The 15681-nt window shown below is 41.0% G+C and overlaps 1 protein-coding gene across 2 annotated transcripts; it reads left to right on the top strand.

Moving 5' to 3' along the window:
- Positions 1-380: 380 nt before the first annotated feature.
- ZNF639 (zinc finger protein 639) lies at positions 381-12815 on the top strand. Of its 2 annotated transcripts, XM_063306416.1 has the most exons (5): positions 381-485; positions 6119-6196; positions 8182-8289; positions 10747-10878; positions 11542-12815. In XM_063306416.1, the coding sequence occupies exons 2-5, from the start codon at positions 6139-6141 to the stop codon at positions 12690-12692; spliced, it is 1449 nt and encodes a 482-aa protein (XP_063162486.1). In that variant the 5' UTR covers positions 381-485; positions 6119-6138; the 3' UTR covers positions 12693-12815. The 2 variants fall into 2 exon arrangements, with proteins under 2 accessions (XP_063162486.1, XP_063162485.1); XM_063306415.1 differs by lacking the exon at positions 381-485 and having other exon boundaries at positions 5096-6196.
- Positions 12816-15681: the final 2866 nt, after the last annotated feature.

The following is a 15681-nucleotide window of genomic DNA, read 5'->3' as shown; positions in this document are numbered from 1 at the left end:
TTGAGAAACACTGCTCTAGACAGAAGTCTGGGTTGATTTGTTTGATGATCCATTTGTTTTCTTGGCTGTCCATGCTTTTCTCAGGATCTTCTCCAACACCAAAGTGCAAAAGCATCAATACTCTTCCTATCCTGCTAGGCCAGTAGCTTGATCAAAACTGCATTCAGATGCCCTCAGGGCTGCACAGCCACTCCATCGTCTTTTCTGATGCCCAAAGCCACGGGCCACTTTGCATCTCGGGAGAGCAGGGCTCCTTCCCCAGGGCCACGCTAAACGAACATCAAAGCAACCCGGAGCGAACCCGGATCGAGCAGCCCCCGCCAGGGAGAGGCGGCGGCGCGCGTGCGCATTGACGCGCGCCCGCCTTTCCAGAAGGGCGGGGTCAGGCCAAGCGTCCCTCGCGTCCGCCCGGTCCTCGCGCGCTCCCCACCGTTCTCCCGTGTTCCGGCGGCGCGTGAGGCGACGCTTGCGGCCTGCTCCTTGAGGTGAGTCCCCCCCGCGCCGCTCGCGCGCGCTGAGGGACGCTAAAGGCCGCCTCGGGCCGGGCCGGCGGAGTGTCCCATTTCCCTTCCCAGGAGCTCGGGGCGCCGGCTCATCCGCGGAGAGCCCGAACGCTTTCCCGGGGAGGGCGTTGGGGGCAAGCCTTGGGCTCTGCAGAAGGGCGTTGAACCCTCCCCCGTGCGCGGCGGTCCTGAGCGTCGCGATTGTTCTCCTTGCTTCCCTCGCTCCAAGGTTAATCAGCAGCCGCGCGAACCGTTGCGCCGCCCTCTCATTTTTACTCGGGAGTAGCCCCGTGGTGCCCAATGGGGAGCCTCCTCTTCCCGCCGCCAGGCATCGGGTCGCCTTGGGGGAGCTTCCTTTGTGTTTCCATCGCGGGGGTCAATTCCCACTCTCCATAAAGGATCGTAGCTGCAAGATGCAATGCAGTCCGAGCTGAAACCGGCCTGGCTGGAATGGGGGGGCTGCGGGGGCTGGGGCGATGAGTCGACGGAGGGGGCTGGATTTGCAGAAAATTTTTTAAAAGGCGAGTATTCATCCTTCCCATAGTCAGGATCATCATGATAAGATGATCTGCTTTGCATCATCTTCTCTCCTCTGCAAAGGTTGGGACATCTGTGCCATTTCTGCCATTTTTTTAAGCATGCTTAAAATAAGGTTTTTTTAAAATAAAAATGGGAGTGGTTTCACTGCTTTCTCTTCTTGCACTTCTCCCAATTTGAAATCCCCCTTCAAAGAAATTTCTGCTGATGGTTAGAAGATCACTCAGATTTCTCTCTCTTTGGAATAAGTCTATAAAAATGGGTGCCTGTTCCACTCTCTCTTTTTCTCTGTCTTGTATAAATATGATATACCTCACCAGAATGAGATGGTAGAGTCTTGATAATGTAAAAACGCATGGTGCCAGTTCAAACTTCTCTCATTCAAAGGAGCCATCTTTTTAACACATTAATCTTTGCAAGTAGGAAGTTAGTGAAGCACAGAATGCTAGACTGGAACTTTTTTTTCCTTGCTGCTGTTTTATTTGAAGAAACATTTGAAATCTGTTCTCCACTTAGAACCTGATAAAGAATACCTTCTACCTCCCCAGATTCTGCATGGCTGATTTCATGCAGTCCATAAATCAGTTGAGGGCTGTGGTTGCATGTGAATGCCAAGCTAAACTTAGTTTTATTGCGGGGCGAGGGGAGTATTGATTTAGTATGCAATGTAAACCAAAGCCTGTTGCATTATTTCATGATTCATTGTATTACAGGAACCCAGAAAAATGTAACCAGTTTAAGCATGTTGTGTGAACCCAGCCAGTGTATAAATCAGACTTGAGTGTATTGGTAGGAAAGGTTGATTTTTTTTCCCCTCTATTCTAAAATAACTCCATTCTTCTCCCTGAGAATTTTTGATAGAGAAGGTTGGATTATGAATCAAAGCACACAATCTATTTATGGACTGTTTATTTATTTAATTTAAAAGATTTGTATGGCTGCCCATCTTGCAGTACCCACAACTCTGGGGAGCCAACAACAGGGATAAAATCACAAATAATAAAAAAAAATGAAGAAAAACCAGGCACTCAGTCCATCATCCAGATCCATTCATCTGTGCAGTCCCAGGGCCCCGACCTTATTATTCCAATGCTTGAGGAGAAAGCCAGCTCTTTACAGCTTTCCAGAAGGGTGAGTGGGGTGAGAGCCTGTTGAGGCTCAAGGGGAAGGGCTTCCACAGCAGGGGCTGCTATGGAAAAGGCATGCTTCCTAGGTCCGGCTAGATGGAAACGAACCAAAATCCTACTCAGCCTCTTTGGAGAGCATTTATTGTGATGTTTCTTTCTTTATATTTTATGTGAAGTGCATCTCACCTCCACCATTTTTATACAATGCTCCTGAGTCATTTACAAGTCAGATGGTGCACCCCTGCACATTCTTTCTCGTTCTCTGTTGGCATAAAGGGAAAATAAGCCTTTATGTTCCTGGGACCATATACAGGTTCGCTCAACATGACTTTTGGGTATTTTTAGATACAGGCTTCCTGTCTGACTTCCAGCTGACCCATATAGCCTCGTAGATATAATCCAACCCAAGTTAATGATCTTTGATGGACCAGAGTAATTTCTGAGATACTACAGTGGTAGGAATTGCCTTTGGCAAATGCAGAGATTTTTGAACTCAGCTGAAGGTTATTCATTTGGAAGCAGAGATGCATACTTGAGTGTGGTATGTCTGTGCTCCCTTTTCCTGTGCAAGAGTTCTGTGTTATCAAGAAAAGGATGAGCATCCAAGGTCTAAAGAATTTAACGTGCAGTTGAGAAGATAAATTGGAAACTATCTGAAAGTGAGAAAAGCTTTCTGCTCTGAATGAACAGCCATGCTACTTCCCATTTCCATAGTGCTTTTTCCCATCATAATACTAACTGTTTATATGGTACTTTAGAAATGTTTAGGCTCTTCACAGACATTATTCTTTTGCCATATCTTGAATACTTAACACATGCATAAACAACTTGATGATATTATGGACTAAGCTCTTCTGAACCCCAGCTACATAACAGAATGTAGTTCAAAGTTTCTTGAGGGCACCAATCCCCTCTTACCCTATTTAACACCTAAGCCAGTTTCATTGTACATAGATCTCCATGGCAGATGAAAGGTTTGCCACCTGGTGACTTAATGGCAGGGCAAGATACAAACCTCAAGGGCTTTGTGATTTTCCGTCCATTCTCATAGCCCTTATACTATAACAGCTGCTTAACAGAGCATAATTCTCCATTTGAAAGACTTCTGCCTGCACATAGACTATCCTTGATCTTTATGAAGATTGCCTTATACCCTGCCACCGTTCAGGTTGTTCTTTCTAGTAAATTTCCCCCCATAGTGGAGATTTCAGTGTCATGGGAGCACTTCTATTTTGTGAACCAAGAATTAGAAACCCTTTCATATTTCTTCAGATAAATTCAGTTTCTCAGGAAATGTGTGTGTGTATCTGTAAATCTGTAGTTTGAATTCACAAATGTGCCAAATACCAATCCTGTAGAACCAAAAATCACTATTGACGACACCCAGCTGACACAGATTTGTGAGCACCATGTTGAGGACCCCCATTGTATGAAGTCTGTGTCACCAGATCTCCATACCTACAAGACTACACACAATTTACAAACTGAAGATTAAAAAAGATAATTTGTCCAGGTTCATACAAATACTGGAATTGCGTAATATATTCCATCATGAATTAAACCACATCCTAATTGCTTTATTTTTCCTTTTGTAGAATTTGTAGTTTTAAATCCTCCAGGTGTTATTTCTTTTTCTAATAATCAAAAATTCTATTTAGCAAATTGAAGGATTCTTTAATAGTTTCATTTTACAGATCTGTAGATGCAAACGGTTAATTTAAAATGCAATCTGAAAAATGCATATTATTAGCATTCATTATAGTTAGTTGGAGGGGGAAATGCTCAGACAAATTTTCTTTCTGTCCATGTCATTCTTGGTACAATAATATTCTTGAATGTAGGAAAAAATGTGGGATCTTCAAAAACCAGTGGAAACCAAAAGTTGTATAATGCTTAAAGATGCTTACATTTTGGTAAATCTCTAGAAGTAACAAAAATCTACAGTGGTATAGCATTGCAGGGATGGATTCACTCCCCTCAACTTCAGGAAAAGGGTCACCCTTTATTCCCATTGGCCCCTGAACTGCAGAGCTTACTTTACATCACAATGAAAGCTTTATTGTTTAGTCCTCAGGGCAGGGAGTTGTATTGGTGACAATGACAAATTTCAGCTAGCTATCAAAGCTTGTCATTAGTCTAAAGCCCCTGAAAAAGGGGTTCCTTCAACAGTAGAGGACCAAGACAGAGATCTGCTGTTGGTTTCTGCTGGGTTTTGGATTCAACTTGTGGATAAAATACCATCACAAGTGTGCTCCCATTCAGCTTTAGAAATTGTAGCATAATACAGTGTTCTCTCTCATGTTTCTAAAAAAAATTATGGAGAAATCACTTCATAATCCTTCCACACTCACATCTCTAAGTAGTGCCTGTTACTAACTTAGATGAGCAAGATGAATTATTTGTTTCTGATCATGCTTTTCCCAGGTGCACGCTTGAGACTGCAGTCTTCTAAGCCATGTTTGCAGCCCCAAGCCACATTTAAACAGGTTTAATTATCTCTCACTTTCTTTAGAGATCTCCAAGAAGTAGAGTCTTGTAAAAATAACTTGGGATGTCTTAACATTCTCATCGTGTTCACTGAATTTACAAGATTTGCAGTGGAAGGGGGCAGCTATTGTTTAAAACTGACACCAAGTCAAGAACAATTTATTTTATAAGTAATACACAGTACTAAAATAAATTGCCTGGTTGGAATTGAAAACTGCCTAGCTGGGTTCTGCTATACCAGAACATTGCTTGTGGGTTATGCATTGAAACAGATAGATATGAATCACCTTGAGCAAATATTGTCGTATTTCTTCTTCTTCATAGTTTTGAGTTTACCTCAGCTATAGAGAGAGAAAGCCTTTTTTTATTATGAAATTTTTACTTGATATTTTAATTAGCAAGAAAATTTCTGACCTGAGGCTCCTGTGGCTGGGTGGTAACATTAAAGTGAAATGGATTTCTGGACTTCTTTTATTCCAGAAATTATTGGATGGCATTTCTAATGTCTCAGGCCTTTGGGCATCTACATATAATAGCACATAATTCACATCCTAAAAAAATTACTGTAAATCATTTATTAAATAATAAATAAAGCCATCTTACATGTGAGCATAAGCCAATCTAAAGTGATACACCTTCCATCACTGAAATAATCATACAGTGGCTGCCCTGATACAGAACCAACATACGAGAACATCCTTGTATCTAAATTGGTATGTTAGTAAAACTTGAAGATATGGTTGAATAGCTATTTCAGCAGCAGGGGCATCTGGGGAGGGCCAGAAGAGTCAAGATGGTGGCCACAGCCATGTGATCAAAGCCCGTCTCCTCTTTAAATGTACCCTGTGGATGCCCCTAGTCAGCAGCATAAATTAGGGCTAGGATATTGAGCTGCTGTCTCAGCTGAGAAACCAAGCAGGCTAAAGTGTGTTTGGTCATCGGATAGGAGACTGCCAGGGTATTCCAGAGCTAGACTGGGAAACCTCTGAAAAACATCCAGAAGAAGGCAGTGGCAAATCACTTCTGTTGCCAAGAAAACTGTATGGATGTGTCCATGTAGTCACCAGGAGTAAGCTTAACTCTAGGGATCTTTTTTTGTTGTTGTTGCTACTGCTGCTGCTGTTAAATAATTGGTAGCTAGACTTCTTAGACAATTTCCTGCAAATTACCTAGGGAAGTATTGGCACTGCTTTCTCCAACCCGCTTCCCAATCCATTGGATTGCAACTCCCAGAATTCCCAGCAGTGTATTTTGGTGCACCAAATTAGGGAATACTATACGTGGAGATCCAGGTCTATATTCTAACTGAACCTGCCCGAAGATGCACTTTGTGAGTGTGCTGGCAGATAGGCTGATTGTGTTGGTTCTTGGCAGGGGTGGGTCTGTGTTTCTCTTACTCTTTGTAACTGCAAATTATCCAGTAGTGCATTAACAGATATATTTGGCTTTGGTTGCTACCTGCAGTTATTTCAGACTAAAGCAAAATGAATGAGCATCCAAAGAAAAGGAAAAGGAAGACTCTACACCCTTCACGCTATTCAGGTAAATCACATGTAGATACGTTTACCCGTTTCAGTTTACAGTAAATTACATTTTCTTTTGAATGTGCCTATTAAACTTTCCAGACGCTAGATTTGTGAGAGGAGATTGGTAACTGAAGACTGAATTCTTAAAATTCCATGTAGACTGTCTATGATTCATTGTTATATTATTTAAGTAGAGGGCAAAGTTACTGATTTTGGTGGAAATATTAATTTGTGTATCATAGAACGTAAGGGTTGAAGGTACTTTGGAGATTATCCAATCTCTAAATTTAACCCAACTCCTATAGTCATTACTTGTAAGTCGCCATCCCTGTAGTTTATGTTTTTTATTACAATATACAGTGTGATTTAGAAAAAGGAAAAACAAAGCACACAACAGCACACCATTTAACATGTCTCCACACAGCACCAGTTCTCTTATCATTATAAAAAATGTGCAGGTAGGAATATTCCAGTTCTGACACAATTGTTTCCAGAGAAAAATAGCTGTTTCTGGGGATAGTGGTGCCCTCCGGCTCTCTGTCCATGTCCTGTCAATTTTTTTTTAAAAAATCAGTTGCCTGTAGTGCTTTGAAGTGGCTACAGAGATCAGCTATCTTTCTTTGGTTGAATGAAGATGCGGGGGTGGGGGTGGGGGGCATCCCTAGATGAATGCTTTGGATTACCCAGAAAAAAGAATGTGAAGCAAAGGACAAACCACTTCCTTTTCCTCCAACCTCCTCTTCCGCCGGGCTGGAGCTCGAAATCTCCTGTATCTCCAATCTTTCCCGAGTAGGAACCCTCTTCGTTCTCCTCACTGTGGAGTCGGGTTCCCCATCACTTGTGTCCTCGCTTTCCCCAGTTTGCGGTTTTGGTTCAGTCATCGCTAGCACTACTCCCTCACAAGATAACTCTGGAAAGGGGCTAACGGTAAATTTAAAGATTCTCAGCTTTATGTAATGATTGCCTATCCTAACAAAACCAGACTCACAAGCAGGAACTTAATGAAATCTGATTTATTAAAGAATAGTGTGCAAATACAGAGAAAGCTGAGAATGAGCAAAAGCGCGCCAAATACACACTAAAAACCCTTGGCACAAATGTAATCCCTCCCCTCGCCCAACCGTTTCATATTCCCCACCCCAGGTGCTGGTAAGAATTTCTGCTGGTGTCCTGGGAAGAAAACCTTGAACACACAAAATAACCCAAACACATTCCAATCCTGCTGAATACAGATAACATCCCAGGAGACAGAATCCTCCTCCCCTCCCAACCGAAACACGCATCAGCCAAATGACATGCGAAACGTTACGATGCACCTTTAACATTGAAATGATGAACATGACATTCAGGCTTTCAAGATTCAGTTGTTATAGCCTATATCGATAAAAATGATAGTTCTAGTATTACTTATGGTGTCTGTGTTCTTACCTGTTCTCCCTCAAAGAACTGACATTTTGTTTAATGTATGTTGAAGAGAGATTAAGCTATGATTCAGAAGAAGGAATGTTGGAGGGGTGAGAGATAGGAAGGGTTTGATCTGAATAAGAAGCAGAATTGTGGGTTCAAGGATATAATTTTATATACTGGGGCACAGATCCCATGTTTGTTTTGTATTCAGGTTCACAAGAAATTAGAAACTCCTATACTAAGCATTGTTTATTGCCTGTCTGTTTCTTCCAGAAATGTAATGTTACTTGGTAGAGTGGAGGAAGAGAAGAGAAAGAGTTAGAGCCTTTCCTTCCTCCTATCTGTACAAGGCAACCTACCAGTTTTTATGTTAGTTGAAGTTTTAGAGTCATAGACCACCATCTAATTTTTATGCATTTATGTATTCTCTTCTTGGTTTGCAATTCTGTAACACTTATTGGGAGTAAATCTCACTAAAGCCAGTTGAGATTAACATGAGAGAATTTAGCAAAAGGAAAGTTAAAAGCTTTGATACAGATATCAAAAAAACTTCCATCAAATATTTAAGTTATGCTTTTCTTTTTTTCTGTCTAGATTCTTCAGGAATTCCAAAATACATAGATAACAGTGGCATATTTTCTGACCATTGTTACAGTGTCTGTTCCATGAAGCAACTAGACACAAAAGTTCCTGATAACCGAGGTAAAGATTAGCATTTGGCAAACTCACAGGTGTATTTTTGAACAGGGTGCCTGTCTCCTTGTACACATGTCCTGCAAGATTTTGTGGTATTCTACACAATAGTTTACTTCGTGTACAGGTAACCAACCAAAAATTGTATGAAAAGAAAACCATAGATGCTGTGAGAATGTTGAAAAATTGTAAGACTGCAGAAGTAGATTGTGTAACTAGATAAAAATTGTTTGCTTATGGAGTGGCTGTGCTGTTTATTTAACATTTGTGTGCATTTGTGCCTGACAGGTATTATTCTCCTGTGTGAAGGAAAAGGTAAAGAGTGAACGCAAAAACTACTTTGTTGTTTGCCTAGGAAGATGTTTAGCCAAATATTTATCAAAAGTTTACAAGAGGTGACAATTAGCAAAATTGTGAGTGGTGCACTGTGGCTTTATGTTGAATAGAATGTGTGCAGAAAAGATTTTTAAGTATGAAGGTGAGAAAGAAAGTTTACTGTTCGTTGACTTTTAAAGAAAATTTATGATAAAATGAAAAGACTTGAAATGTGGAATGATTTGTGAAAATATAAAGTTGAAGTTTGCTTGCTGAATGAGATAAAGAGCGATATATAATGGAACTCAAACATGGATGAAAATAAATAGAATGCTTAGCGAATGGTTCAACATTGAGTATGGAATCAGACAAGGATGTGTGATATCTCTTAATTTGAATGTACTTATGGATACTTTTGTAAGAAGGTGACATTAGAGGTGTGCTGTTGAGGATGTACTGTGTGTGTTTGCATGCAGATGATGCTGTACTATTTCCTGAGAACCTGCACGATTTGCAATGAATGTGTCATGAGTAAGGATGGCGAGCAGGGGGCTCCCGTCCAGACTGTTAAGCGCATGCGTAGCACTGAGGAATTGGGCAGCCATTCAAAGAGACACAGATCGGGACCGCCTTAACCTTTGGGGTTTATATGTCTGGGTTTTTCCCACGCTTCTTCAGTTTGTTAGGATTCCTGTTATGTACAAGCAATAAAACATTAGAGACCAGTTCCTTGTCTCAGCGTGTTTCCTGGCTGTTAGGACAGAATGTTAGATTCAGTGAAGGATACAACAAGGAGTATAGATACGAGAATTATGTTTCAAAGCCTATGGCAGTTATGTTTAACAAGGAAAACAAAATGATCTAATGCAAGTTATACATAAATGGCAGAAAAGCCAAAGGAAGTGGATGACTTTGTTTAGCTTGGTAGAATGTTTATTAAAGATGGGGAAATGGAATGATTTGAAGATATGCAAATGTTGGTATAGTGGTAATGGGTAGTATGTGGCTGTTGCAAGAAATGCTGAAAGAAGCAAAAATGGCTGTGTGGGAGACTGCTTCTGCCCCTTTTTGGGAGGAAGACAGGATGGATTGATTCAGGCTAATAATAATAATAGATTTACACCAACGCCATTAATATTATTAGCCTGAATCAATGCTTATTATTTTTCTTGCACCTTTCCACACTTTGAGGTATTCCATTCAGTATTAATGTTATCTTAAAGCTGCTTGTGCCATCATGATCATGTGTCATGACTGCACAAAGCAACAGTAGGCGAATTCATTGTTACAAGCAGCTACCTATAAATGAAACCACTTTCTATTATTGATACATGTGTCTTCAGAAAGACTTGATATGATTACTATTATGTTTGAAGGAACTTCTGCCACTGAGTAAAGATGTGAAGTCAGTTCAGATTGATAGGTTAAAATATGCATTGGAAGATTTAAGTATTTAAAGCAACAGTAATGTTTTAAGACATTTGTCATGTTATATCATCACGAACTGTAAATATGGGCAAGGAGTACATTAAACAAAAACATACAAGTTTATTAGAAACCTATTCTTGCAGGGATAACTTAGTTGATTTTCTCAGTGTCTGGAGTCATTCTATCCATACAGAGAAATAGTTTTAGATTTTTAATTTGTATTACAGGGTATTAAGTAGGAGTTATCAGTCTCGTGTGGCGCAGAGTGGTAGGTGGCAGTATTGCAACCGAAACTCTCCCCATGACCCGAATTCGATCCCAGCGGAAGCTGGATTCTCTGGTAGCTGGCTCAGGTTGACTCAGCCTTCCATCCTTCCGAGGTTGGTAAAATGAGTACCCAGCTTGCTGGGGAAGGTGACTACTGGGGAAGGCAATGGCAAACCACCCTGCTCTATAGTCTGCCAAAAAAACGTCGCGAAAGCGGCGTCCCCCCAAAGGGTCAGACATGACTCGGTGCTTGCACAGGGGACCTTTCACCTTTTTTTTTATGTGAGTCTTGTAACAGGGTATGAAACAAGCTCTGAAATACATATTGCATGTTGCAGAGCTACTGAAAAAGTATGAATTGAATTAGGAGAGTAACACCAAAATACCCTGAGTTGTGTGCTAAGTGAGTATCTATATAAATTGATTAAATGAACAAAATAATCATTTTCTCATCAGGTCGATTTCATAACACAGTGCCTAGCATAGATACTGATGAGGATGGCAGCCAGGTGTATGCTGGGACATCTCAGTGGAGTGGGATCCAGTCTAATGTCCTGGGGACACACTTGGTGGACCCTAAAAAAAAAGGTAAGGGCAAGGTGGGTGTGCCAATTCCTGTTTATACTCCCTATACTTAATAATGCTGAACGGGAAAGGAAAAAAAGTTAGAGATATCAGTAATAAAGACCCTTGCTGAGCATTAAAATGTTGGGCGCCTGAGAGCCTAACTATTGTATTCATTAGAACAAGGATAGATTATCTCAGGCCCTCCAGATGTTTGGGACTGTAGATCATAATCCTTTGCCACTGGCCTTGTTCCTGGAGCAGGTGGTGGTTGTTCCAAAAGCCTGGATTCAGTATATAAGAAAGCTACCTTCAGCTTCTTAATGAAAGAGTGGAACAAAAATATACACCCCTAAGATCTATCCAGGTGCAATTCGGCTGAGTTCAGTAGAACTGAAAAGTATGCATGCAAAGAATTGCAGTGTTAGTGATAAAACAAAAATGATGGTATTGCAAGTTTGCTTTTATTTTCTATCACAGCATTCAGTACCTCTTTCTGCTTATTCTTAGTGAAGTTGGGCATTTTTTTTTCCTTAGGAAGACCAGAAAGCAGAGTTGATCTGTTTGTCATAATTTAGAGTGTCTTGAATTAAAATCTGTCTCTTGTTTTTTGATAAAAATTTACTCAGCAAATTAAAATACAATAGAATCAATTCTTTGTAAGTTTGGTCTTGAATCCTTTTGCAGATAAATCCCCCAGTAACGGAATTTTTAAAGATTCGTGTGAATCACCTATCTTCAGTGACAGTTTAACAGAAGAGGAGAAACCTTTGGACATTCAGACTGTAGAAATTTCCACTACTGAAGTCCAGGCTGTGGAGGTTCATGACATTGAAACTCAGACCATTTCCCCAGAGAAGCTTGAAGCAGAGGATGCAGAAGAAATCCCTGTTGGAAGTTGCAAGGTGCTTGAAAAAAATCCTCCTTTGAATGTTGTCATTCCACCCAAATGGCCCCTGCTCCGGGCAAACAGCAGCGGTTTGTACAAATGTGAACGATGCACATTTAATAGTAAATATTTTTCAGACTTAAAGCAGCATGTGGTTCTAAAGCATAAAACATGCCCTGAGGGCAACATCTGCCGTGTGTGTAAGGAAAGCTTCTCTTCCAAAAAGGTGCTTATTGAACACTTGAAAATTCATGAGGAAGACCCCTATGTTTGCAAATATTGTGACTACAAAACAGTGATGTTTGAAAACCTGAGCCAGCATATAGCAGATACACATTTTAGCGACCATCTTTACTGGTGTGAGCAATGTGATGTTCAGTTCTCTTCCAGTAGTGAGCTGTACCTCCATTTCCAGGAACACAGCTGTGATGAACTGTACCTGTGCCAATTTTGTGAGCATGAAACAAGCGACCCCGAGGACTTGCACAGCCATGTGGTGAACGAGCACGCAGGCCGGCTGATAGAGCTGAGTGACAGCTACAACAGCAGGCAGCAACAGGGCCAGTACAGTCTGGTCAACAAAATCAGCTTTGACAAGTGCAAGAACTTCTTTGTGTGTCAAGTGTGTGGCTTCCGCAGCAGGCTTCACACCAATGTCAATCGCCATGTGGCGATAGAGCACACCAAAATATTCCCCCATGTTTGTGATGACTGTGGGAAAGGCTTCTCAGGCATGTTGGAATATTGCAAACACTTAAATAGTCACCTGTCTGAAGGCATTTATTTGTGTCAATATTGTGAATATTCGACAGGACAGATTGGAGACCTCAGAATTCACTTGGACTTCAGGCATTCGGCTGAACTGCCTCACAAGTGCACCGATTGCTTGATGAGGTTTGGTAATGAAAGAGACCTTTTGAGTCATCTTCAAATACATGAAACTGCTTGATTGTTGTTGTATTTTCTTGTCTAGCCCAGAATAATAGCATTTCAGAGTTTCATCAGCATAAAAAGCAGCTGAGTGTTTCAAAGGATGGTGTATTTCATCAAACCTTTAATGCGTAATGCATGTACAGTTGTCTGGAACCATAGCATTAAGTCCTTTTGTGCCTATGGAAGGAAATAAACATAACCATCCAGCTAAATGTGTATTATTTATGTTGATACTACTATTTAAAAAGCGAAACAGAGCTTACATAGATGTGTGCCATCAACCTGGATATTATGTAGAGCAGCTTTTCTCAATTTTTTGACCCTGGAGGAACCCTTGAAATGTTTTTCAGGCCTCGGGGAACCCCTGCACATTCAGGCTCAAATAAGGCCAGACATTACAAAATTAACTGTATTCATTTCATGTGTAGGCCTGTATATATGCATTAACAGTGTTCTTAAACTAAAAATAACGAATGAAGCTTACTCCTTTAATGTGAAGTTGCCCAAATTTGAAATAAATAAATCGGGATCTCCCAGGGAACCCCTGGTGACCTCTCACGGAACCCTAGTTGAGAAACTTTGATGTAGAGGTTACTAATGTTGAAAAAAATAGCTTTTATGCAGGTGTTGCCTTTATACACCTTCCTGTAAGGTACCTCATTCTCAGTGTCAGCTGAATTTACTTCATGCATACGATTAACTTTCTACCTCACAGGTAACTAGTATCTGCTTTTATTTGTAGAACCAGAGTCATACTAAGGAGTTTTGAATGTCATCCTAATGCATAAAGCTAATTACATCTATTTCCTTGAACCTGGTCATTAAGAGTCTTTTTGATTTGTAACTATTTCAACATGCTGGCTTGTTGTGTTATAGGAAATTTGCTTTACTAAAAATCCCATCTTTTGCTAAATGAGAGAAATAAAAAGAATGAACAAATAAATAAGAAATATAGCTAATGCATTTTAAATACTCTTCCAAAATCATTCATATCACTTTACCATTGATGATTCATTCCTCTTTACTCTGTTACTGCAAAAATCTTCAATTTAAACACAGAAGTATCTTTTTTCCACAATTTTTATATCCACAATTTTTTCCTTTTATGTTACTAAAGATAAATGTCTGATGTCCCATATTCAGTATAAATCAGCCCTGAGACGAGAGGACCAAGCAGCCTAAAATACTATTAGCAGCATAGTACTCTTCTATCATACCTATTCAAAAGCCTGTTCCATTGAGTTAAATGGGACTTGTGCCCCAGGAAATACATTGCACTGTTATCCGGTGTTTTCATTTCCAAGGCGGTTGTAGAGTAGTTACATTTTAAGAATGAAACTTTGCTATGTAAAGCACCAGGCCACCAATGCTAGTCACTGAGTGAACCATTTCTGATAAGCTGTGTTTATGCCAAGCTATTTAGCAGTTCTGTCAATAGAGTATCATAGCCCCAGAAGATTTCTCATTTTTATGAGAGGAGTTAGTCCTGGCACATGTAACAATCGCCATGAGTACGTACTGTAGGTATGGTCAAATACCTTGTTGTTAGGTTGTTAATGCTATTTTATTCATACAAAAACCCCTCCCACCATTTCTATAGTGTTCACTTCTGGGTAAGCATTATTAGGTTTCAACATGTACATTTGGACTTAGTCATACTGTGGCTGAAGAGTTGTCTGCCACAATCACTAACAGAGGTCCACCACCCAAGCATAGCTGTTCCCTCGGATGACAGATCCAACCAGGACAGATGTTCTTGAATGGGGAGAGGTCCCACTTCACATAGAATCTGGATAGGGCAGAAAAGGATAGTAGCTTTTACCAGGGTTAGATTAAAAAAAAAAAGTAATGGCTCCACTTTCCACTTTTAATTAAGGTAACAGTTTGAAATGTGTGACCCTAATACAAACTCAGCATGGAAGAACAACAATTAAAAGGTTCTCTATTTAACATATAGTCCATCCCAAACCTAACAGATTCTGGCATGAAATCCAGAATAAGTACATTGAAAATATGCCTAAATAATTGGCAGACCCCTGTAGAGTACATGGCAGTAGTCTAGCCAGGTGGTGATCAAGGCATGTGTTACCATCACAAGGGCATTTTGGTCCAGGTAGACACACTAGCATAGGCTCCCTTGGCCGTGGATTCCACCTGCTGTTTTAAGTAGCAGCGGTGCATCCAGCAGAAGTCCCAAGTCACCAACTAACTCCTTCAGGGGGAGGTCTGCCCATCCAGGCCAAGTCCCAAAGCTGATACTACAAAATTGCCATGGTATCTACTGACGACAAGCAATACCATCTTGGTAGGATTTAACTGGAGGTTGTTTTGCCCCATCCAGAACCTTATAGCCTCCAAACATCACTCAGGACTTCCAAGATCTCCAGCTGAGGTCATTGGCAGATTGGTGACACCTCACTCCTAACCAACAAATGACCTCTCCTGTCCCTGAGCTTTCATACAAATTTTAAATAATGAGGAAGACCTCTGAACCCTCATTTAGCAAATGCAACAAACTACATATTAGAGCAGCAGTTCCCAACCTTTTTGGCACCAGGGACTGGTTTCATGGAAGACAATTTTTCCACAGGGGGGCAGGGGGATGGTTTCAGGATGATTCAAGCACTTCCTCTTTTTCCCAACCTTTTATTCTTTTTGCTTTGCACCGTTTGGAGATAGCAGCCAATGGGCTTGCTTTCTCTGACAGGAGGCGGAGCTCAGGCGGTAAAGTGAGCGATGGGGAGCAGCTGTAAACACTCAGGCTGTAAATTCGCTGGGTTGCCCACTGCTCACCTCCTGCATGGCCCGGTTCCTAACAGGCCACGGACCGGTACCGGTCCGCAGCCCAGGGGTTGGGGACCCCTGTATTAGAGAAACAAGGGTGCTAAGTTACAGGAAGCCTAAAGCTACATATAAAAGGTAGCAATCATTAACATACAAGCAGAGCCACCAACAAGAGAAAATGGCAGGAAAGATAGGAGCAAAGCAGCCCTGAAAAGAAAACC

The sequence above is a fragment of the Candoia aspera genome, chromosome 6 (assembly GCF_035149785.1).
Source record: "Candoia aspera isolate rCanAsp1 chromosome 6, rCanAsp1.hap2, whole genome shotgun sequence".
In the NCBI taxonomy this organism is placed as follows: domain Eukaryota; kingdom Metazoa; phylum Chordata; class Lepidosauria; order Squamata; family Boidae; genus Candoia; species Candoia aspera.
The sequence above is the reverse complement of the archived record's forward strand: the minus strand, read 5'-3'. Positions and strand labels throughout refer to the sequence as shown.